Source organism: Oncorhynchus kisutch, linkage group LG10 (assembly GCF_002021735.2).
Source record: "Oncorhynchus kisutch isolate 150728-3 linkage group LG10, Okis_V2, whole genome shotgun sequence".
In the NCBI taxonomy this organism is placed as follows: domain Eukaryota; kingdom Metazoa; phylum Chordata; class Actinopteri; order Salmoniformes; family Salmonidae; genus Oncorhynchus; species Oncorhynchus kisutch.
This window is the reverse complement of record NC_034183.2, coordinates 1,298,029-1,324,654: the sequence shown is the minus strand read 5'-3', so window position 1 is coordinate 1,324,654 and position 26,626 is coordinate 1,298,029. Positions and strand designations below refer to the sequence as shown.

General features: G+C 43.4%; 2 protein-coding genes across 3 annotated transcripts in view; one reads left to right on the top strand and one right to left on the bottom strand.

The window, feature by feature from the left end:
- Positions 1–20,161, top strand: part of stra6 (signaling receptor and transporter of retinol STRA6) — a 230,943-nt gene extending 210,782 nt beyond the window's left edge. For both annotated transcript variants that reach the window (XM_031832874.1, XM_031832875.1), the window contains 2 exons: positions 6,262–6,396; positions 17,159–20,161. In XM_031832874.1, coding sequence (XP_031688734.1) covers positions 6,262–6,396; positions 17,159–17,409 — 386 coding nt within the window. In that variant the 3' untranslated portion in view covers positions 17,410–20,161. The remainder of the gene's footprint in view (positions 1–6,261; positions 6,397–17,158) is intronic.
- A 778-nt stretch (positions 20,162–20,939) lies between these two features.
- islr2 (immunoglobulin superfamily containing leucine-rich repeat 2) lies at positions 20,940–25,608 on the bottom strand. Its single transcript, XM_020492171.2, has 3 exons — positions 25,350–25,608; positions 24,202–24,447; positions 20,940–24,015 (listed from the first exon to the last, which is right to left on the bottom strand). The coding sequence occupies exons 2-3, from the start codon at positions 24,436–24,438 to the stop codon at positions 22,108–22,110; spliced, it is 2,145 nt and encodes a 714-aa protein (XP_020347760.1). The 5' UTR covers positions 24,439–24,447; positions 25,350–25,608; the 3' UTR covers positions 20,940–22,107.
- Positions 25,609–26,626: the final 1,018 nt, after the last annotated feature.

Below are 26,626 nucleotides of genomic sequence, written 5' to 3'. Positions count from 1 at the left end.
CTGACCACAGAGAGTCAGGACACCCCTACTCTGACCACAGAGAGTCAGGACACCAGGGTTAACACCACTACTCTGACCACAGAGAGTCAGGACACCCCTACTCTGACCACAGAGAGTCAGGACACCCCTACTCTAACCACAGAGAGTCAGGACACCAGGGTTAACACCCCTACTCTGACCACAGAGAGTCAGGACACCCCTACTCTGACCACAGAGAGTCAGGACACCTTTACTCTAACCACACAGAGTCAGGACACCCCTACTCTGACCACAGAGAGTCGGGACACTCCTACTCTGACCACAGAGAGTCAGGACACCAGGGTTAACACCCCTACTCTGACCACAGAGAGTCAGGACACCAGGGTTAAAACCCATACTCTGACCACAGAGAGTCAGGACACCCCTACTCTGACCACAGAGAGTCAGGACACCAGGGTTAACACCCCTACTCTGACCACAGAGAGTCAGGACACCAGGGTTAACACCCCTACTCTGACCACAGTGAGTCAGGACACCAGGGTTAACACCCCTACTCTGACCACAAAGAGTCAGGACACCAGGGTTAACACCCCTACTCTGACCACAGAGAGTCAGGACACCCCTACTCTGACCACAGAGAGTCAGGACACCAGGGTTAACACCCCTACTCTGACCACAGAGAGTCAGGACACCCCTACTCTGACCACAGAGAGTCAGGACACCAGGGTTAACACCCCTACTCTGACCACAGAGTCAGGACACCCCTACTCTGACCACAGAGAGTCAGGACACCAGGGTTAACACCCCTACTCTGACCACAGAGAGACAGGACACCAGGGTTAACACCCCTACTCTGACCACAGAGAGTCAGGACACCAGGGTTAACACCCTACTCTGACCACAGAGAGTCAGGAAACCCCTACTCTGACCACAGAGAGTCAGGACAACCCTACTCTAACCACAGAGAGTCAGGACACCAGGGTTAACACCCCTACTCTGACCACAGAGAGTCAGGACACCAGGGTTAACAACCCTACTCTGACCACAGAGAGACAGGACACCAGGGTTAACACCCCTACTCTGACCACAGAGAGTCAGGACACCAGGGTTAACACCCCTACTCTGACCACAGAGAGTCAGGACACCCCTACTCTGACCACAGAGAGTCAAGACACCTTTACTCTAACCACAGAGAGTCAGGACACCCCTACTCTGACCACAGAGAGTCGGGAAACCCCTACTCTGACCACAGAGAGTCAGGACACCAGGGTTAACACCCCTACTCTGACCACAGAGAGTCAGGACACCAGGGTTAAAACCCCTACTCTGACCACAGAGAGCCAAGACACCCCTACTCTGACCACAGAGAGTCAGGACACCAGGGTTAACACCCCTACTCTGACCACAGCAAGTCAGGACACCAGGGTTAACACCCCTACTCTGACCACAGAGAGTCAGGACACCAGGGTTAACACCACTACTCTGACCACAGAGAGTCAGGACACCCCTGCTCTGACCACAGAGAGTCAGGACACCCCTACTCTAACCACAGAGAGTCAGGACACCAGGGTTAACACCCCTACTCTGACCACAGAGAGTCAGGACACCCCTATTCTGACCACAGAGAGTCGGGACACCCCTACTCTGACCACAGAGAGTCAGGACACCCCTACTCTGACCACAGAGAGTCAGGACACCCCTACTCTAACCACAGAGAGTCAGGACACCAGGGTTAACACCCCTACTCTGACCACAGAGAGTCAGGACACCCCTACTCTGACCACAGAGAGTCAGGACACCTTTACTCTAACCACAGAGAGTCAGGACACCCCTACTCTGACCACAGAGAGTCGGGACACCAGGGTTAAAACCCATACTTTGACCACAGAGAGTCAGGACACCCCTACTCTGACCACAGAGAGTCAGGACACCAGGGTTAAAACCCATACTCTGACCACAGAGAGTCAGGACACCCCTACTCTGACCACAGAGAGTCAGGACACCAGGTTTAACACCCCTACTCTGACCACAGAGAGTCAGGACACCAGGGTTAACACCCCTACTCTGACCACAGTGAGTCAGGACACCAGGGTTAACACCCCTACTCTGACCACAAAGAGTCAGGACACCAGGGTTAACACCCCTACTCTGACCACAGAGAGTCAGGACACCAGGGTTAACACCCCTACTCTGACCACAGAGAGTCAGGACACCCCTACTCTGACCACAGAGAGTCAGGACACCAGGGTTAACACCCCTACTCTGACCACAGAGTCAGGACACCCCTACTCTGACCACAGAGAGTCAGGACACCAGGGTTAACACCCCTACTCTGACCACAGAGAGACAGGACACCAGGGTTAACACCCCTACTCTGACCACAGAGAGTCAGGACACCAGGGTTAACACCCTACTCTGACCACAGAGAGTCAGGAAACCCCTACTCTGACCACAGAGTCAGGACACCCCTACTCTAACCACAGAGAGTCAGGACACCAGGGTTAACACCCCTACTCTGACCACAGAGAGTCAGGACACCAGGGTTAACACCCCTACTCTGACCACAGAGAGACAGGACACCAGGGTTAACACCCCTACTCTGACCACAGAGAGTCAGGACACCAGGGTTAACACCCCTACTCTGACCACAGAGAGTCAGGACACCCCTACTCTGACCACAGAGAGTCAAGACACCTTTACTCTAACCACAGAGAGTCAGGACACCCCTACTCTGACCACAGAGAGTCGGGAAACCCCTACTCTGACCACAGAGAGTCAGGACACCAGGGTTAACACCCCTACTCTGACCACAGAGAGTCAGGACACCAGGGTTAAAACCCCTACTCTGACCACAGAGAGCCAAGACACCCCTACTCTGACCACAGAGAGTCAGGACACCAGGGTTAACACCCCTACTCTGACCACAGCAAGTCAGGACACCAGGGTTAACACCCCTACTCTGACCACAGAGAGTCAGGACACCAGGGTTAACACCACTACTCTGACCACAGAGAGTCAGGACACCCCTGCTCTGACCACAGAGAGTCAGGACACCCCTACTCTAACCACAGAGAGTCAGGACACCAGGGTTAACACCCCTACTCTGACCACAGAGAGTCAGGGCACCCCTACTCTGACCACAGAGAGTCGGGACACCCCTACTCTGACCACAGAGAGTCAGGACACCCCTACTCTGACCACAGAGAGTCAGGACACCCCTACTCTAACCACAGAGAGTCAGGACACCAGGATTAACACCCCTACTCTGACCACAGAGAGTCAGGACACCCCTACTCTGACCACAGAGAGTCAGGACACCTTTACTCTAACCACAGAGAGTCAGGACACCCCTACTCTGACCACAGAGAGTCGGGACACCCCTACTCTGACAACAGAGAGTCAGGACACCAGGGTTAACACCCCTACTCTGACCACAGAGAGTCAGGACACCAGGGTTAAAACCCATACTTTGACCACAGAGAGTCAGGACACCCCTACTCTAACCACAGAGAGTCAGGACACCAGGGTTAACACCCCTACTCTGACCACAGAGAGTCAGGACACCCCTACTCTGACCACAGAGAGTCAGGACACCTTTACTCTAACCACAGAGAGTCAGGACACCCCTACTCTGACCACAGAGAGTCGGGACACCCCTACTCTGACAACAGAGAGTCAGGACACCAGGGTTAACACCCCTACTCTGACCACAGAGAGTCAGGACACCAGGGTTAAAACCCATACTTTGACCACAGAGAGTCAGGACACCCCTACTCTGACCACAGAGAGTCAGGACACCAGGGTTTAACACCCCTACTCTGACCACAGAGAGTCAGGACAACAGGGTTAACACCCCTACTCTGACCACAGTGAGTCAGGACACCAGGGTTAACACCCCTACTCTGACCACAAAGAGTCAGGACACCAGGGTTAACACCCCTACTCTGACCACGGAGAGTCAGGACACCCCTACTCTGACCACAGAGAGTCAGGACACCAGGGTTAACACCCCTACTCTGACCACAGAGAGTCAGGACACCCCTACTCTGACCACAGAGAGTCAGGACACCAGGGTTAACACCCCTACTCTGACCACAGAGAGTCAGGACACCCCTACTCTGACCACAGAGAGTCAGGACACCTCTACTCTGACCACAGAGAGTCAGGACACCAGGGTTAATACCCCTACTCTCACCACAGAGAGTCAGGACACCCGTTTAACGTCCCATCTGAAAGACAGCACCCTACTAAAAGTGTGAAACAAATCAAAAGATTCTTCAAAGTAGCCACCCTCGACCCTCGACTTGATGACCCACCCAAAAAAACTTTCACTCTACTTTTTTTTACCCTTCTAGCTCTGACTTTGATGAGTTTAATAGTTTAGTTTGTAATATTAGATATATTTTCTTTACTGAAGATGAATGTACTGACTATGATTGGTCCACCTAGCTATCTGAAGATGAATGTACTGACTATGACTGATCCACCTAGCTATCTAAAGATGAATGTACTGACTATGACTGGTCCACCTAGCTATCTGAAGATGAATGTACTGACTATGATTGGTCCACCTAGCTATCTGAAGATGAATGTACTGACTATGATTGGTCCACCTAGCTATCTGAAGATGAATGTACTGACTATGATTGTGATATGTGGTTGTCCCACCTAGCTATCTGAAGATGAATGTACTGACTATGATTGTGATATGTGGTTGTCCCACCTAGCTATCTGAAGATGAATGTACTGACTATGATTGTGATATGTGGTTGTCCCACCTAGCTATCTGAAGATGAATGTACTGACTATGATTGTGATATGTGGTTGTCCCACCTAGCTATCTGAAGATGAATGTACTGACTATGACTGGTCCACCTAGCTATCTGGAGATGAATGTACTGACTATGACTGGTCCACCTAGCTATCTGGAGATGAATGTACTGACTATGACTGGTCCACCTAGCTATCTAAAGATGAATGTACTGACTATGACTGGTCCACCTAGCTATCTGGAGATGAATGTACTGACTATGACTGGTCCACCTAGCTATCTGGAGATGAATGTACTGACTATGACTGGTCCACCTAGCTATCTGGAGATGAATGTACTGAATATGACTGGTCCACCCAGCTATCTGAAGATGAATGTACTGACTATGACTGGTCCACCTAGCTATCTGGAGATGAATGTACTGACTATGACTGGTCCACCTAGCTATCTGAAGATGAATGTACTGACTATGACTGGTCCACCTAGCTATCTGAAGATGAATGTACTGACTATGATTGGTCCATCTAGCTATCTGAAGATGAATGTACTGACTATGACTGGTCCACCTAGCTATCTGAAGATGAATGTACTGACTATGACTGGTCCACCTAGCTATCTGGAGATGAATGTACTGACTATGACTGGTCCATCTAGCTATCTGGAGATGAATGTACTGACTATGACTGGTCCACCTAGCTATCTGAAGATGAATGTACTGACTATGACTGGTCCACCTAGCTATCTGAAGATGAATGTACTGACTATGACTGGTCCATCTAGCTATCTGAAGATGAATGTACTGACTATGACTGGTCCACCTAGCTATCTGAAGATGAATGTACTGACTATGACTGGTCCACCTAGCTATCTGAAGATGAATGTACTGACTATGACTGGTCCACCTAGCTATCTGAAGATGAATGTACTGACTATGACTGTGATATGTGGTTGTCTCACCTAGCTATCTGGAGATGAATGTCCTGACTATGACTGTGATATGTGGTTGTCCCACCTAGCTATCTGGAGATGAATGTACTGACTATGACTGTGATATGTGGTTGTCCCACCTAGCTATCTGAAGATGAATGAACTAAAAGTAAGTTGCTCTTCATAAGAGCGTCTAATAAATAATTAAAATGGTGTTGGTGTTGTGGATGTTGTGTAGGAATAGCTTTGGAAAAAGACACAATTATTGTACAATATATTGGGTAACACTACGTAGCCTACATTATGCATTTATAACTGCTACATAAGGCGTTATGATATAACATCTGTTTTAGGCTTTTGAGGCAATCCTTGCAATAAGCAAATGTGTATAAGATGTAAAACTTTATTGTGTGCCCCAATTGTTGCATATGCATTCATAAAGCCTTTATAACGACTACATAAGACATTATAACATCGGGCACAGGCTTTGGATTGGAGAAAATCTTGATTCAACTCCAGTGTCTATTGCTTTAGCCCAGTGATTCTGAACTCCCTAACTCTCTGTCCTTGTGTCTCTCAAACAGCCTATCGTTGCTATGCTCACTATCTAAAGATTGAAGTGAGTCAGAGTCACCCGGTGATGAAGGCCTTCTGTGGGATGATGCTGCAGTGTGCCAGGCAAGACGGGGCCGAAAAGAAGGCAAGAGATGCAGAGGAAGGTGTGTACTAGTCTTGTAACCTACCTCTAGTGGTGGATACTAGTCCTGTAACCTACCTCTAGTGGTGGATACTAGTCCTGTAACCTACCTCTAGTGGTGGTGGATACTAGTCCTGTAACCTACCTCTAGTGGTGGATACTAGTCCTGTAACCTACCTCTAGTGGTGGATACTAGTCCTGTAACCTACCTCTAGTGGTGGATACTAGTCCTGTAACCTACCTCTAGTGGTGGTGGATACTAGTCCTGTAACCTACCTCTAGTGGTGGATACTAGTCCTGTAACCTACCTCTAGTGGTGGATACTAATCCTGTAACCTACCTCTAGTGGTGGTGGATACTAGTCCTGTAACCTACCTCTAGTGGTGGTGGATACTAGTCCTGTAACCTACCTCTAGTGGTGGTGGATACTAGTCCTGTAACCTACCTCTAGTGGTGGTGGATACTAGTCCTGTAACCTACCTCTAGTGGTGGATACTAGTCCTGTAACCTACCTCTAGTGGTGGATACTAGTCCTGTAACCTACCTCTAGTGGTGGTGGATACTAGTCCTGTAACCTACCTCTAGTGGTGGTGGATACTAGTCCTGTAACCTACCTCTAGTGGTGGATACTAGTCCTGTAACCTACCTCTAGTGGTGGATACTAGTCCTGTAACCTACCTCTAGTGGTAGTGGATACTAGTCCTGTAACCTACCTCTAGTGGTGGTGGATACTAGTCCTGTAACCTACCTCTAGTGGTGGTGGATACTAGTCCTGTAACCTACCTCTAGTGGTGGTGGATACTAGTCCTGTAACCTACCTCTAGTGGTGGTGGATACTAGTCCTGTAACCTACCTCTAGTGGTGGTGGATACTAGTCCTGTAACCTACCTCTAGTGGTGGTGGATACTAGTCCTGTAACCTACCTCTAGTGGTGGTGGATACTAGTCCTGTAACCTACCTCTAGTGGTGGTGGATACTAGTCCTGTAACCTACCTCTAGTGGTGGTGGATACTAGTCCTGTAACCTACCTCTAGTGGTGGTGGATACTAGTCCTGTAACCTACCTCTAGTGGTGGTGGATACTAGTCCTGTAACCTACCTCTAGTGGTGGTGGATACTAGTCCTGTAACCTACCTCTAGTGGTGGTGGATACTAGTCCTGTAACCTACCTCTAGTGGTGGTGGATACTAGTCCTGTAACCTACCTCTAGTGGTGGTGGATACTAGTCCTGTAACCTACCTCTAGTGGTGGATACTAGTCCTGTAACCTACCTCTAGTGGTGGTGGATACTAGTCCTGTAACCTACCTCTAGTGGTGGATACTAGTCCTGTAACCTACCTCTAGTGGTGGATACTAGTCCTGTAACCTACCTCTAGTGGTGGTGGATACTAGTCCTGTAACCTACCTCTAGTGGTGGTGGATACTAGTCCTGTAACCTACCTCTAGTGGTGGTGGATACTAGTCCTGTAACCTACCTCTAGTGGTGGTGGATACTAGTCCTGTAACCTACCTCTAGTGGTGGTGGATACTAGTCCTGTAACCTACCTCTAGTGGTGGTGGATACTAGTCCTGTAACCTACCTCTAGTGGTGGTGGATACTAGTCCTGTAACCTACCTCTAGTGGTGGTGGATACTAGTCCTGTAACCTACCTCTAGTGGTGGTGGATACTAGTCCTGTAACCTACCTCTAGTGGTGGTGGATACTAGTCCTGTAACCTACCTCTAGTGGTGGATACTAGTCCTGTAACCTACCTCTAGTGGTGGATACTAGTCCTGTAACCTATCTCTAGTGGTGGATACTAGTCCTGTAACCTACCTCTAGTGGTGGATACTAGTCCTGTAACCTACCTCTAGTGGTGGTGGATACTAGTCCTGTAACCTACCTCTAGTGGTGGTGGATACTAGTCCTGTAACCTACCTCTAGTGGTGGATACTAGTCCCTCTCAACGCTCCGACACCTCCCTCTCAACGCTCCGACGTGTCCCTCTCAACGCTCCGACGCGTCCCACTCAGCGCTCCGACGCCTCACCCTCTCAACGCTCCGACGCATCCCTCTCAACGCTGTGACGCATCTCTCTCAACTCTCCGACGCCTCCCTCTTAATTAATATGTGTTCATATTTCAATATGGAACATTTCTAAAGGACTGACTGACTGCTGTCTCTTTAAAAAAGGCGACTAGAGGAGAATTATGTGTTGAATGACCTGCTGTCCAACATAATATATAATTGGCTCATATCACTGTCTGTCACGTACAGTAGAAGATTGTGGGAAGCAGAAAGTTGGCCTGAATATAATGTGGTTTAATTTATACCCTGGTCTTGATGCCTTTCCACGATCAGATCTGTGATAAACTAATCATTTGTCCTTACGGTGAGGTGTGTCCACGCATAACGCCCCACGCTCTGTTCTGTTCAGCTGTCTGCCCACGTTATGTTCTATTCATCTCGGAGGCTGTCACTAAGGAAGACAAACACGTCTTATAGCTGTTATCTGGTGTTGGGACAGCCCGTTAATTGGTTAAACTGGTATTGGGACAGCCCATTAATTGGTTAAACTGGTATTGGGACAGCCCATTAATTGGTTAAACTGGTATTGGGACAGCCCATTAATTGGTTGAACTGGTATTGGGACAGCCCATTAATTGGTTAAACTGGTATTGGGACAGCCCGTTAATTGGTTAAACTGGTATTGGGACAGCCCATTAATTGGTTAAACGGGTATTGGGACAGCCCATTAATTGGTTAAACTGGTGTTGGGACAGCCCGTTAATTGGTTAAACTGGTGTTGGGACAGCCCATTAATTGTTGATGTTCAGTCTAGACTGGTTGTTCATTCTGACACGTTGAGTGACAGAGGGTGTGGTCACTGAAGGCAGATGTAGTAAAGATATTAATATAATGTAGTATAGGATTCCACCCAGGAGGAATTAATATGTAGTATAGGATTCCACCATGAAGGTATTAATATGTAGTATAGGATTCCACCATGGAGGTACAGTATTAATATGTAGTATAGGATTCCACCATGGAGGTACAGTATTAATATGTAGTATAGGATTCCACCTTGGAGGTACAGTATTAATATGTAGTATAGGATTCCACCATGGAGGTATTAATATGTAGTATAGGATTCCACCATGGAGGTATTAATATGTAGTATAGGATTCCACCATGGAGGTATTAATATGTATTATAGGATTCCACCATGGAGGTACAGTATTAATATGTAGTATAGGATTCCACCATGGAGGTAGAGTATTAATATGTAGTATAGGATTCCACCATGGAGGTATTAATATGTAGTATAGGATTCCACCATGGAGGTATTAATATGTAGTATAGGATTCCACCATGGAGGTACAGTATTAATATGTAGTATAGGATTCCAACATGGAGGTACAGTATTAATATGTAGTATAGGATTCCACCATGGAGGTATTAATATGTAGTATAGGATTCCACCATGGAGGTATTAATATGTAGTATAGGATTCCACCATGGAGGTATTAATATGTAGTATAGGATTCCACCATGGAGGTATTAATATGTAGTATAGGATTCCACCATGGAGGTATTAATATGTAGTATAGGATTCCACCATGGAGGTATTAATATGTAGTATAGGATTCCACCATGGAGGTATTAATATGTAGTATAGGATTCCACCATGGAGGTATTAATATGTAGTATAGGATTCCACCATGGAGGTATTAATATGTAGTATAGGATTCCACCATGGAGGTATTAATATGTAGTATAGGATTCCACCATGGACGTATTAATATGTAGTATAGGATTCCACCATGGAGGTATTAATATGTAGTATAGGATTCCACCTTGGAGGTATTAATATGTAGTATAGGATTCCACCATGGAGGTATTAATATGTAGTATAGGATTCCACCATGGAGGTATTAATATGTAGTATAGGATTCCACCATGGAGGTATTAATATGTAGTATAGGATTCCACCTTGGAGGTACAGTATTAATATGTAGTATAGGATTCCACCATGGAGGTATTAATATGTAGTATAGGATTCCACCATGGAGGTATTAATATGTAGTATAGGATTCCACCATGGAGGTACAGTATTAATATGTAGTATAGGATTCCACCATGGAGGTACAGTATTAATATGTAGTATAGGATTCCACCTTGGAGGTACAGTATTAATATGTAGTATAGGATTCCACCATGGAGGTACAGTATTAATATGTAGTATAGATTCCACCATGGAGGTATTAATATGTAGTATAGGATTCCACCATGGAGGTATTAATATGTAGTATAGGATTCCACCATGGAGGTATTAATATGTAGTATAGGATTCCACCATGGAGGTATTAATATGTAGTATAGGATTCCACCATGGAGGTATTAATATGTAGTATAGGATTCCACCATGGAGGTATTAATATGTAGTATAGGATTCCACCTTGGAGGTACAGTATTAATATGTAGTATAGGATTCCACCATGGAGGTATTAATATGTAGTATAGGATTCCACCATGGAGGTATTAATATGTAGTATAGGATTCGACCATGGAGGTATTAATATGTAGTATAGGATTCCACCATGGACGTATTAATATGTAGTATAGGATTCCACCATGGAGGTATTAATATGTAGTATAGGATTCCACCATGGAGGTATTAATATGTAGTATAGGATTCCACCATGGAGGTATTAATATGTAGTATAGGATTCCACCATGGAGGTATTAATATGTAGTATAGGATTCCACCATGGAGGTACAGTATTAATATGTAGTATAGGATTCCACCTTGGAGGTACAGTATTAATATGTAGTATAGGATTCCACCATGGAGGTATTAATATGTAGTATAGGATTCCACCATGGAGGTATTAATATGTAGTATAGGATTCCACCACGGAGGTATTAATATGTAGTATAGGATTCCACCATGGAGGTATTAATATGTAGTATAGGATTCCCCCATGGAGGTGCAGTATTAATATGTAGTATAGGATTCCACCATGAAGGTATTAATATGTAGTATAGGATTCCACCATGGAGGTATTAATATGTAGTATAGGATTCCACCATGGAGGTACAGTATTAATATGTAGTATAGGATTCCACCATGGAGGTATTAATATGTAGTATAGGATTCCACCATGGAGGTATTAATATGTAGTATAGGATTCCACCATGGAGGTACAGTATTAATATGTAGTATAGGATTCCACCATGGAGGTATTAATATGTAGTATAGGATTCCACCATGGAGGTACAGTGTTAATATGTAGTATAGGATTCCACCATGGAGGTATTCATATGTAGTATAGGATTCCACCATGGAGGTATTAATATGTAGTATAGGATTCCACCATGGAGGTATGAATATGTAGTATAGGATTCCACCATGGAGGTACAGTATTAATATGTAGTATAGATTCCACCATGGAGGTATTAATATGTAGTATAGGATTCCACCATGGAGGTATTAATATGTAGTATAGGATTCCACCATGGAGGTATTAATATGTAGTATAGGATTCCACCATGGAGGTATTAATATGTAGTATAGGATTCCACCTTGGAGGTACAGTATTAATATGTAGTATAGGATTCCACCATGGAGGTATTAATATGTAGTATAGGATTCCACCATGGAGGTATTAATATGTAGTATAGGATTCCACCATGGAGGTATTAATATGTAGTATAGGATTCCACCATGGAGGTACAGTATTAATATGTAGTATAGGATTCCACCATGGAGGTATTAATATGTAGTATAGGATTCCACCATGGAGGTACAGTGTTAATATGTAGTATAGGATTCCACCATGGAGGTATTCATATGTAGTATAGGATTCCACCATGGAGGTATTAATATGTAGTATAGGATTCCACCATGGAGGTATTAATATGTAGTATAGGATTCCACCTTGGAGGTACAGTATTAATATGTAGTATAGGATTCCACCATGGAGGTATTAATATGTAGTATAGGATTCCACCATGGAGGTACAGTATTAATATGTAGTATAGGATTCCACCATGGAGGTATTAATATGTAGTATAGGATTCCACCATGGAGGTATTAATATGTAGTATAGGATTCCACCATGGAGGTATTAATATGTAGTATAGGATTCCACCATGGAGGTACAGTATTAATATGTAGTATAGGATTCCACCATGGAGGTATTAATATGTAGTATAGGATTCCACCATGGAGGTACAGTGTTAATATGTAGTATAGGATTCCACCATGGAGGTATTCATATGTAGTATAGGATTCCACCATGGAGGTATTAATATGTAGTATAGGATTCCACCATGGAGGTATTAATATGTAGTATAGGATTCCACCTTGGAGGTACAGTATTAATATGTAGTATAGGATTCCACCATGGAGGTATTAATATGTAGTATAGGATTCCACCATGGAGGTATTAATATGTAGTATAGGATTCCACCACGGAGGTATTAATATGTAGTATAGGATTCCACCATGGAGGTATTAATATGTAGTATAGGATTCCCCCATGGAGGTGCAGTATTAATATGTAGTATAGGATTCCACCATGAAGGTATTAATATGTAGTATAGGATTCCACCATGGAGGTATTAATATGTAGTATAGGATTCCACCATGGAGGTACAGTATTAATATGTAGTATAGGATTCCACCATGGAGGTATTAATATGTAGTATAGGATTCCACCATGGAGGTATTAATATGTAGTATAGGATTCCACCATGGAGGTATTAATATGTAGTATAGGATTCCACCATGGAGGTAATAATATGTAGTATAGGATTCCACCATGGAGGTATTAATATGTAGTATAGGATTCCACCATGGAGGTATTAACATGTAGTATAGGATTCCACCATGGAGGTATTAATATGTAGTATAGGATTCCACCATGGAGGTATTAATATGTAGTATAGGATTCCACCTTGGAGGTATTAATACGTAGTATAGGATTCCACCATGGAGGTATTAATATGTAGTATAGGATTCCACCATGGAGGTATTAATATGTAGTATAGGATTCCACCATGGAGGTATTAATATGTAGTATAGGATTCCACCATGGAGGTATTAATATGCAGTATAGGATTCCACCATGGAGGTACAGTATTAATATGTAGTATAGGATTCCACCATGGAGGTATTAATATGTAGTATAGGATTCCACCATGGAGGTATTAATATGTAGTATAGGATTCCACCATGGAGGTATTAATATGTAGTATAGGATTCCACCATGGAGGTATTAATATGTAGTATAGGATTCCACCATGGAGGTATTAATATGTAGTATAGAATTCCACAATGTAGGTATTAATATGTAGTATAAGATTCCACCATGGAGGTATTAATATGTAGTATAGGATTCCACCATGGAGGTATTAATATGTAGTATAGAATTCCACAATGTAGGTATTAATATGTAGTATAGGATTCCACCATGCAGTTATTTTTTTCTTCTTCAGTAGGACGTCTGGGTAATGTAGTTTTTATCCAGTAGGTTGTCTGGGTAATGTAGAGTTTTATTCAGTAGGTCATCTGGGTAATGTAGTTTTTATTCAGTTGAACGTCTGGGTAATGTAATTTTTCAGTAGGACGTCTGGGTAATGTAGTTTTTATTCAGTAGGACGTCTTGGTAATGTAGTTGTTATTCAGTAGGTCGTCTGGGTAATGTAATTTTTATTCAGTAGAATGTCTAGGTAATGTAGTTTTTATTCAGTTGGACGTCTGGGTAATATAGAGTTGTTGTTCAGTAGGATGTCTGGGTAATGTAGTGTTGTTGTTCACTAGGACGTCTGGGTAATGTAGAGTTGTTGTTCAGTATGATGTCTGGTTAATGTAGCTTTTATTCAGTAGGACGTCTGGGTAATGTAGATTTTATTCAGTAGGATGTCTGGGTAATGTAGTTTTATCCAGTAAGGATGTCTGGGTAATGTAGTTGTTGTTCAGTAGGACATCTGGATAATGTAGAGTTGTTATTCAGTAGGACATCTGGGTAATGTAGTTTTTATCCAGTGGGATGTCTGGGTAATGTAGTTGTTGTTCAGTAGGACGTCTGGGTAATGTAGAGTTCTTATTCAGTAGGATGTCTGGTTAATGTAGTTTTTATCCAGTGGAATATCTGGGTAATGTAGTTGTTGTTCAGTAGGACGTCTGGGTAATGTAGAGTTCTTATTCAGTAGGACGTCTGGTTAATGTAGTTTTTATCCAGTGGAATATCTGGGTAATATAGTTGTTGTTCAGTAGGGCGTCTGGGTAATGTAGTTTTATCCAGTAGGTTGTCTGGGTAATGTAGAGTTGTTGTTCAGTAGGACGTCTGGGTAATGTAGCTTTTATTCAGTAGGACATCTGGGTAATGTAGCTTTTATTCAGTAGGGTGTCTGGGTAATGTAGTTGTTATCCAGTAGGTTGTCTGGGTAATGTAGAGTTGTTGTTCAGTAGGACGTCTGGGTAATGTAGCTTTTATTCAGTAGGACATCTGGATAATGTCGTTTTTATTCAGTAGGATGTCTGGGTAATGTAGTTTTTATTCAGTAGGATGTCTGAGTAATGTAGAGTTTTCATCCAGTATGATGTCTCGGTAATGTAGTTTTTATTCCGTAGGATGTCTGGTTAATGTAGAGTTTTTATCCAGTATGATGTCTGGGTAATGTAGGGGTTTTATCCAGTATGATGTCTGGGTAATGTAGGGTTGTTGTTCAGTAGGACGTCTGGGTAATGTAGCTTTTATTCAGTAGGACGTCTGGATAATGTCGTTTTTATTCAGTAGGATGTCTGGGTAATGTAGTTTTTATTCAGTAGGATGTCTGAGTAATGTAGAGTTTTCATCCAGTATGATGTCTCGGTAATGTAGTTTTTATTCAGTAGGATGTCTGGGTAATGCAGTTTTTATTCAGTAGGATGTCTGGGTAATGTTTTTTTTTATTTATTTTATTTCACCTTTATTTAACCAGGTAGGCAAGTTGAGAACAAGTTCTCATTTACAATTGCGACCTGGAATGTAGTTTTTATTCCGTAGGATGTCTGGTTAATGTAGAGTTTTTATCCAGTATGATGTCTTGGTAATGTAGGGATTTCATCCATTATGATGTCTGGGTAATGTAGAGTGCAACAATCCAATAAATGAACTGCGGCTGCTTTCCTTCTTGTCTGTATGTTGAGTACAACGTGTCGTTGTCACCACCATCATCAGTGATCATGTGTTGTATTGCAGAGATTATCACTAGAGCTGTTGATTACACAGATGGTCAGCTATAATAGACTGGTTCATATGTACGGGGCCCAGAGGGAGGATTCAGTGGCTGCATTCCAAACGGCACCCTATTGCCTTTATAGTGCACTACTTTAGACCAGAGCCCCTTACCGCACTGTGTAGGGAATAGGGGGCCATTTGAGTCGCAACCAGAGTGTTAATGTTCAGCTCAATATGGTCCTACCTTGCTGCTGCTATAGCTCACAGGATTACCATAGGATTGCTTTGCGTTATTGCTTTGTTCGGTATTGTAATTGTGTAGCTCCCTACTGGCCAGCTTCCAAATGCTGTAACCCTAACCCAAAAGATCTCCTAAATGATGTTATAAGATCTGTGTCTGTCTGAACATCTCTGTGTCTATCTGAACATCTCTGTGTCTGCTGTGTCTATCTGAACATCTCTGTGTCTATCTGAACATCTCTGTGTCTGCTGTGTTTTATCTGAACATCTCTGTGTCTGCTGTGTCTATCTGAACATCTCTGTGTCTGTCTGAACATCTCTGTGTAGAACTGAACATCTCTGTGTCTGTATGAACATCTCTCTGTCTATCTGAACATCTCTGTGTATATCTGAACATCTCTGTGTCTATCTGAACATCTCTGTGTATATCTGAACATCTCTGTGTCTGCTGTGTCTATTTGAACATCTCTGTGTGTATCTGAACATCTCTGTGTATATCTGAACATCTCTGTGTATATCTGAACATCTCTGTGCATATCTGAACATCTCTGTGTATATCTGAACATCTCTGTGTATATCTGAACATCTCTGTGTATATCTGAACATCTCTGTGTATATCTGAACATCTCTGTATCTGTCTGAACATCTCTGTGTCTATCTGAACATCTCTGTGTATATCTGAACATCTCTGTGTATATCTGAACATCTCTGTGTCTGCTGTGTCTATCTGAACATATCTGTGTCTTTCTGAACATCCCTGTGTATATCTGAACATCTCTGTGTCTGTATGAACATCTCTCTGTCTATCTGAACATCTCTGTATATGTCTGAACATCTATGTGTCTGTCTGAATATCTCTGTGTCTGTCTGAACATCTCTCTGTCTGTCTGAACATCTCTGTGTCTGTCTGAACATCTCTGTGTCTGTCTGAACATCTCTGTATATATCTGAACATCTGTGTATATCTGAACATCTCTGTGTCTATCTGAACATCTCTGTGTCTGTCTGAACATCTCTGTGTATGTCTGAACATCTCTGTGTCTGTCTGAACATCTCTGTGTATATCTGAACATCTCTGTGTCTATCTGAACATTTCTGTGTATATCTGAACATCTCTGTGTCTGTCTGATCATATCTGTGTCTGTCTGAACATCTCTGTGTCTGTCTGATCATATCTGTGTCTGTCTGAACATCTCTGTTTATATCTGAACATCTCTGTGTCTGTCTGAACATCTCTGTGTATATCTGAACATATCTGTGTCTATCTGAACATCTGTGTCTGTCTACTCATTCTGTGATCCATATAGATACTCTCTGTGTGTCTCTCCCCACCAGGCATCCAGCTAGTCAATCAGGAGAAGAAGCCACAGCATAAGGTTTCCATCTCTAAACGGGCACGGGGCCACTGGCAGCTCCTCTACACCCTGGTCAACAACCCCTCACTGGTGGGCTCCAGGAAGCACTTCCAGCGTCAGAGCAACGAGAGCTTCTTCAACGGAACACTCAACTGGGCTGCAAAAGAGGGGATGAAGAAGGAGGCAGGAAACATGGAGGCAGGGAAGGAAACGGAGGCAGTGACTAACTGAGACTGAACGTGTCCCCCAGGCTTGTGGTCAACTCCATTCCAATTCAGGAAGCAAACTGAAATTTAAAGCTGCATTATGTAACTATTTGGGTGACCTGACCAAATTCACATAGAATTGTGAGTCATAGATCTGTCATTCGCATTGAAAGCCTGTCTGAGAAGTGGTAGCTCTGTTCTGTGTGCTATTTCTATGCTTCCCGTTCTTAAGTTTTGGTTTTGTACACCAGCCTCAAACAAGATTTTTGCTTCTTAAAGATATTTCACAGTGGTTTAGATGGTTTAGATTTATTATGATCCCCATTAGCCGACGCAGATGGAGACAGCTAGTCTAACTGGGGTCTGATACCATGGAGACAGCTAGTCTAACTGGGGTCTGACACCATGGAGACAGCTAGTCTAACTGGGGTCTGATACCATGGAGACAGCTAGTCTAACTGGGGTCTGATACCATGGAGACAGCTAGTCTAACTGGGGTCTGATACCATGGAGACAGCTAGTCTAACTGGGGTCTGATACCATGGAGACAGCTAGTCTTACTGGGGTCTGATACCATGGAGACAGCTAGTCTAACTGGGGTCTGATAGCATGGAGACAGCTAGTCTAACTGGGGTCTGATACCATGGAGAAAGCTAGTCTAACTGGGGTCTGACACCATGGAGACAGCTAGTCTAACTGGGGTCTGATACCATGGAGACAACTAGTCTAACTGGGGTCTGATACCATGGAGACAGCTTGTCTAACTGGGGTTTGATACCATGGAGACAACTAGTCTAACTGGGGTCTGATACCATGGAGACAACTAGTCTAACTGGGGTCTGATACCATGGAGACAGCTAGTCTAACTGGGGTCTGATACCATGGAGACAGCTAGTCTAACTGTGGTCTGATGCCATGGAGACAGCTAGTCTAACTGTGGTCTGATGCCATGGAGACAGCTAGTCTAACTGGGGTCTGATACCATGGAGACAGCTAGTCTAACTGGGGTCTGATGCCATGGAGACAGCTAGTCTAACTGGGGTCTGATACCATGGAGAAAGCTAGTCTAACTGGGGTCTGATACCGTGGAGACAGCTAGTCTAACTGGGGTCTGATGCCATGGAGACAGCTAGTCTAACTGGGGTCTGATACCATGGAGACAGCTAGTCTAACTGGGGTCTGATACCATGGAGACAGCTAGTCTAACTGGGGTCTGATACCATGGAGACAGCTAGTCTAACTGGGGTCTGATACCATGGAGACAGCTAGTCTAACTGGGGTCTGATACCATGGAGACAGCTAGTCTAACTGGGGTCTGATACCATGGAGAAAGCTAGTCTAACTGGGGTCAGATACCATTGAGACAACTAGTCTAACTGGGGTCTGATTCCATGGAGACAGCTAGTCTAACTGGGTCTGATACCATGGAGACAGCTAGTCTAACTGGGGTCTGATACCATGGAGACAGCTATTCTTAATGGGGTCTGATACCATGGAGACAGCTAGTCTAACTGGGGTCTGATTCCATGGAAACAGCTAGTCTAACTGGGGTCTGATACCATGGAGACAGCTAGTCTAACTGGGGTCTGATACCATGGAGACAGCTAGTCTTACTGGGTTCTGATACCATGTTTTGTCCCTTTTAGTAACAAGGAAATGGCAGAGCTCATACTGCATCTTTTAGAATACACATTTCCTTATTGCTTTTCAATGAGGGAATATTGGAATTGGAATTTCATTTGACTGAATTGGAATGGCCTTTGTAGGTGTATGGATGGCTCTTGGGCAGATTAGAACTGTAGTATTATATGTCTATGCATTGATCTGACTGCTTGCCTCTTTTTTTCATGCAAGTTTCCCATTGACTCCCATTGAATCAATCAATCAATGATTTCTGATTTATTTTTTTTGAAAATGGAAGGATTAGATCTAAATGTCGTAGACCTTCTAGCTCAAATGCCTCAGGAAGTCTGTCTTCTGAGTGGCTACCTGTCTAAATGGCACCTTAGTTCCTATATAGTGCACTACTTATCAGCCCTGCTCCAAGGTAGTGCTACATCGGGTGATCGACCTGGATGGATGTGTGTTTTGTTGTCTGTCTCTTTGTTTGCATGGCTCTGATGGCCGTACAGAATCTCTAGTCTAGCAGGAAAGGTCGTGTGGCACTGAACTCCTGTCTGACCATAGCCTGCAAGCCTAACTGATACACTCCATTTCACCAATGGAAACAGAACATGTCATCTTTGGAATCCAGGCTAGTTTGACCATGTATACGTGGTTAGAATGTAACTATTTATTAATATACAGACTGCTCTGTAATGGAAGGTTATAAAGAAACTGTTCATTAATTAACACTGACTGGTGTAAATATCTATTGTACCCTGGAAGCCAAACTGAATTGTTCCAAAACGGTACAATTCTGTTCTGATTCCAGGCTAATAAATAATATCTATGTTGAAAATGTTTGAAATGACGATTAAAACGTAGACAGATTAAACTGTTTGCTTGAACTCTTTGCTGTAGGTCACCTTGTACCTCTTATAAAATAACTCTACTATAATTCTGCTGATAATGTTTTGGATCGTTATTTTTGGGATTGTTATTTTTCTCAATTTATAGTTGTGAAAATGTTGCTGTTCAGGATCGTCTACTTATTCTCGCTGTGTGTTGCAGCCATATTGCATTTCAAAAGTGACCGTGACTCAAGTAGCTTTTGAATGAAATCAAATTAATTTATGCATGATTAACATGAAATTAAAACGAAAGATGACGAAAGATTTCCGTGTGGATTTAATGTGTCAAGTAAAACATCATTATTTCGTTTCGTTAGGAAACACATATCTTTGTCATGTTGCTTTTCAGGAAACTTTCGATAGTAAATATATTTTAGTAAATTATTAGCAATATATACTGATGTTTTCAAATATTTTTCCCCCCCGTATGGTGATGTTTATGTGAACAATTACGCACCTGTTCGTAGCCTATCTTTATAACATTTCAATATAGGCTATTAACGAATCAATCATGCGGAATGAATGTGATTGTATGTAATCGGGAAAGAAAACATTACTGATATAAATTCACAGAGAATAGTAATACGAATACTTGGTGTGGTTGTGTAAGCTTCATAGCCTACCATAAGAAGAAAGGGAAGTGTGGCGCTCCGAAGTTATTCTGCGGTCAGTCCATTTCCCGGGATGCGGCAGTGAGAAGTGACTTTGGTCAAAATGCAGCGCTATATTATGTTGATTCACAACGAGGTAGGTATATCATTCTGTCCATAAATAAAGGCTATATTCAAAAGGCTATTTGTGTCCAATCACTTTCTTTTTCTTTACAATTGAAGAGAAAATAAAGCAGTCCAGTATCGTACAATTTTGAACCGTTTGCTACGCTTATCCAACAAATACATTTGTTCTCGCCATAACGCAGTAATTATCCGTAAGAAATATAACAATCATAGACAATGTTTCCGTACTTTCCTATAATTCTAAACAAGCTTTAGGTGGATAGACCGCTAACAGGCGGTCACTACAAATCACGGCCAACGCCCAATCCCTATATAAACATAATTTTATTGTTTAATTCACAGCAGTGTATAGTCATACAAGTACCAAACCTTACCCCGTCGAGTTAAAATGAAGTTGAAAACATTTTTCTGACTCAATGACAGGAAATAGGAGAATTTAAAAATTGTTTTGGGATATTTTATTAATTTCACGTACATAAAATCATATCAAAAATCTTGAAAGGTCGGGGGATATTTGTACAACAACGTCCGAACAGTATAGCTCACCAAAAAACTCACTATGCATAAAACGACAGGACACTCACAGCAACGAGACGCTCCTTGACGCCTCAGTTAATTATACTGTAGACGGGATCATTTAGCTATACTTTAATAAAAAAAGAGAATCGTTCAATTGTACTGGGTTTTTACATCACATGTCGACATTGAGAATATCTAAAGTCCTATAGTCTACGCTAATTAAAACCACACATGAAGAAAATACGTCGTCTGTGTGACATGCCGTGGATGGACACGTATAGAATCGTTGAAAAAAAGACAGACGGATAACAAGCACCCGTTGTTGTTTTTTTTAAGTCACACTTAACTCGAAGAGCCCCACATTACATTAAACAACATCAGTCGATAGTGACCTGGGTTTGAGCCCAGACACAGCACATGCCTTGACAACATAAAGGGATTTGTTCCCCTTTCTCATAATCTCACAGAACAATTAAAATAACGGTCTGTGTACGCAACGAGGCGTACGCGTTGAGACGCGCGCCTGTACTGTACAGCACCGCAACCTTCCGAAACTGATGCTCACGTAAAGCGCACAACTTTTCCGGATAGCCTACGCCCTGCATGAAGGGGACATCTCAATGACTTATGCTTTTTAGCAGTTAGCAGAGGTCTGTTTTAACTGTATAAAAAACTGTGCTTGCAGTATTGTTACTGTAAGAGGAATGTTGTACGTTTTATATATACAATACCATTATTTTTACTGCACAACTTTTCCTTTTGACAGTCTCTTATTTGGGTTATAACTGATCGCTTACTTTCTGAGGTAAAATGAGCTATCCACCTTCATCCGGGCTATCATATTTACGTGAAATAACGATAGGTGAGTTACTTGGTTTAAAATGTAGTTGATAGTAACTATTTTACCCACCCCTCCCCCCCTCCCCTCCCCCCAGTAGCACCACACAGCTCTGCTCAGCGACTCGGCTCTTTGTAATTACCGTTTCCATCTTCAGAGATATTCACCGCCTCCGCCCCCAACGGTAATCTATCGCTGTACTCAGAGCCCACCTCGAATTTAGACGTAGAACCTGGGATGGACTCGGTAACCATGCTCCCCTCCACCTCCTCCCCGTCGGCGTCCTCTCCGTCCTCTCCCTCTCCGTCTTCCATTTCACTCGGGTTAAAATTCTTTTCCAACTCGACAAACGACGCCCGGGGATCGAAATCACCACCGACCATTTGTTTGTCCATTTGATCTGGGTTCTTCTGCGCCGCCTTCATGATCAGTTTATACGTCTTTCCCTGGTACTTGTATAAGAGATGACAGCAGGTTGCTCCCAGCAGAGGTACTGTAGCCAGCGCCAACAGGAAGGTACTAACCACCACTATGATTAACAGAGAAGGAATCTTCTTCCTGGTTGTGAAGACAACCTGGACCTGACAGTCCTGCCCTCCGTAGGTCAGACACAGGGTGTAGTTAGTGCCTGGTTGTAGGCCCTGGAACTTATAGGTGTTGATCCCTTCCTCTATCCGGGACCACTGCACCACAGAGTGTCCGTTACCAGTGTTAAAACACAGATAGAGCATGTCTAGGGGGGTTTTGGTTGAGCCTTGATAGAGGCTGAAAGGCTCTTTGTCGACGGTCTCTAGGTTCTCATTGTGGCTGAGGTGAAGGTTGTTCTTACTGTTGGGGAGCTGGAGAGGATTCAGCTGCACTTTGGCTTCGGTCTCTGACACTTCCAACGCGATGACGCCGAAATCAAAGGTGTACTGCTTCAGCTGGTCCAGACTGAGGTTGAATGCGTGATTGGAGATGTACTGAGTGCCATCGCTGATGCCACATTTACTGGTAAATGGAAGCTCTTCTGAGCCCTCGCCAGCCTGCACTGAGCCATCAGCGTGTTTAACAGACGACCCAGTTGGAACGTTCTTGGTCTTCTCGGAGTCGGACTTGGGCCAGTTGATGATGTTGTTGGTCATCTTAGGCCCCGGCTTGTTTCCACCAGACGGACGGAGGATTTTATCTGCTGTGGTGTCCAGCATGGAGTTAATGGCTTGTTTTTTGGTGCCTGCCACCACTACCTTCACTGTGCTGTCTGCTTTACCGAGGTCGTTGACAGCTGAGCAGCTGTAGTTCCCGTCCTCCTTCTTGCTGATACGGGGGATGATCAGAGTGCCGTTCTGGAAGACCAGGAACCGGCCGTTGGTAGTTTCATCGTTGATTGGTGAGTCGCTTTTCTCGCTGACCTCAGAGGGCAAACTGAATGTGAACTTCTGGTTCCCTGCCTTCATTACCTCCCAGCTGACCTCTGGTGTGGGGTTGCCCTTGGTATCACAATTGAGGATCACCATAAACCCTTCGTATAGCTCAGTGTTTTCCAGGTTGGGCTGATAGGTGATGGACACCGTCGGGGCCTTGCATTCCAGCTTGGGCATCTTGGTCACCAGGGCCCCTTTCAGATGTTCAGGGGCCTCGCAGATGATAGAGTCCTGCTCCGGGACAGAGATCTTAGACTCCGTGATCCAGTCTCTCAGCCACTCCAGACTGCAGGAGCAGGTGAAGGGGTTGTTGTAGATCTGAAGGTGAGACATGGAGCTCAGAGAGCTGAAGGTCCCCTGGACAATGGTAGTGAACCTGTTGTTGTTGATCCTCAGGGACCTCAGGTCTTTGAGAGTGGAGAAGGAATCTTTAGGGAGTTTGATCATCTCGTTGTTGTTCATCTTGAGCAGCTGAAGGGCAGTGAGGTTGGCCAGGTCCTCCCAGGGGAAGTTGATGATCTTATTGTAGCTGAGGTCCAGGTTGCGCAGCTGAATCAGCGGGGCCAGAGTGTCCCTCTCCATGGTCACAATCTCATTGTGGGCCAGCCATAGGGAGGTCACCTGAAGAACAAGACTTTATTCATTCAAATCTGTCTTTCACTACACCAGTAATATAATATATGATATTTATCTGACACTTTTAACAATGGGTGGCCCCAGCGAGAATCAAACCCACGGTCCTTGGCATTGCATGCACCATGCTCTACCAACTGAGCCTCACAGGTCCACATTCACGCACAAACACACCTGGGTGACGTTAATAAAACTCTTGGCCTTCAGGAGTTTGATCTTGTTGGCGGAGAGAGAGAGGGTGGTGACGTTGAAGGGGAGGCCTACGGGAACTAACAGCAGGTCTTTGTAGGCACAGTCAGCGAACTGGTGGGAGTATTTATCCAGACAGCTACAGGGCTCTGGGCAACACTGAGCCAGAACCAACACAACAGTCCACACCGCCAGGAGACTGACCAGCCGCCATGACGCCATTTTCACCAACTGGGAAGAAGACAAAGGATGTTAATAATTAAATATATTTATTCATTAGCACACGCACACAGACTATCTTCAGGAAATGTACCTCTATCATAGACAATGATTTGTTCTGCTTATCTATCTAAAGGTAGCCATAATGTTCAGCACAGAATGAATCCTTAGCATAATGCACTGATACATCCTGTTGCATCACAGCACTAGAGTACAGCCATATTATATCTCTGGGAATATGGGACACAGGATTCTGCAGCCTGCAGATAAATTACAAATACAGTCAACAACATCTATGGAACGAGTTTACAATAAATACAACGTTGATTAATGTGATTGATTCAACAGATTTAACCTCTTCATTTTTACAATAAAGGTTTAGGGCGACCAAATTCCCGAACTCAGATAAATTCGTATAGGTACAATTTCACGTCTTCAAACTTGACTATGAGAAAGTGGTTTTGTTAGATTTTTTTTAACGTCACATAACAGTGCCAACGAGCGAGGCCAGCTAATGTTGCAAGAGAGCTTTGGCGCAAACTGCAGAGTGCACCAGAAGTGCCTAGCTGTCCTTGGTGCTGAAACGGATCTGCGACGGGGATTTGCTTGATGCCGCCTAAAATACATTTTCGATGTCATTTCAACCTCTGGAGTTTAATCCAATTAATTATAGTTCCTTCTGAACAAAGTATCCAACAATTGTGGTGAAATATAGAAAACTGTTACGTTGATGTTTTTTCCTGATGAGACTTTATGAAACCGGAATTATAGACCTCAAATGGATGGATTGATGTTATAGGCTTACATTTGATAATGATCTATATAGTCCACACATTACAGCATAATTACAATAATATTTGTGTCATAATGTGTAATATAATTAATAATCTCCAGTTTACTTGTTTGATCCTTACCTGTCCGATATTAATTCCCAATCCTTGCAGTTTTTCCTAACAGGGTACCTTGGATATTATCCTCTTTTTAACACAGATTAGTGGTCGAAACAACTAACGTCTTCCATAGTAAATCCTTTAATGGGACTTTTCTCCACGGTGATAACGGTGAAGGTTGGCCGTGGAGGAAACATGTTTTCTCTCTGTAGGATGATGCGGTGCGTTCCGGAGGCTGTTTCCCTCTTGCAAGTGACTGAGAGGACGAGCGGTCCACTGCGCGCTCCCGCGGTCAGTAACAGAGCGATGGGAGGGTTTGTGAACGCGCAGACAGCCTCTCCCATCCTTTCATCAGTCATGGATTAAGAGACATAAAGGCTCCGTGTTCGCCTGCCACCCCCAAAGAATATCAATAATTTAGATACTAATGTTTAATTCATTGTTATGTCAACCTAAACTTATCTCTGACCCCATTCTCGTCAGTGTTGCTTTTTCCCGTAACAGGTCTAGAGAGATGACCCATACAACAGAATATGACGAGTTTTTGGTCAGAACTATAAATTGCGCATTGTTCAGATTGGGATCTAAATATACGTGAATAGCTGTATTGCCGTTGGCCTATTTGGATGAAAGCTAAATAGAAAAACAGAATGACAGAACAGGAAGATGTGAGGTCCCTCAATAGCAGTGGAAAATATAAGGCCACAGGGATAGTACATTGTATTATTAAAACTATAACAAGCAGGCATTGGGCTAATTCATTCATTGGAAAATATTTATTTATCAATATTTTTCTTTTAATGACTGAAAAAGTAAGTTGGATGGAAAAAGGGACAACAGAAAACTATAGGCCTGTTGACCATCCTCACCCTGCTCCCATAATGCATCTTGCCCATCTAAGACAAAGAAAATCAGTTTCCCCTTCAATAGCAAGTAACATTTCATTTCAAATCATCTACCTGAAAAGAGGGGTTGGATTCCGGACAACTGTTGGATACATCCTATATTTGTCTCTGTATATAAGAAACATCCTATATTTGTCTCTGTATATAAGAAACATCCTATATTTGTCTCTGTATATAAGAAACATCCTATATTTGTCTCTGTATATAAGAAACATCCTATATTTGTCTCTGTATATAAGAAACATCCTATATTTGTCTCTGTATATAAGAAACATCCTATATTTGTCTCTGTATATAAGAAACATCCTATATTTTTCCTACCATCCAATCTTTTTCCTATATTATGCGTTGTTGCAATATACATGAGCCCCGGACAACATCAGCAAACAACTGAAG

What these genes read in the sequence shown, in the direction of transcription:
- islr2 (XM_020492171.2), bottom strand. Translation starts at nt 24,438, where the DNA reads ATGGCGTCATGGCGGCTGGTCAGTCTCCTGGCGGTGTGGACTGTTGTG. An exon ending in GTTTTATTAACGTCACCCAG is followed by an intron (nt 24,016 to 24,201) that starts GTGTGTTTGTGC and finishes CTTGTTCTTCAG; the next exon opens with GTGACCTCCCTATGGCTGGC.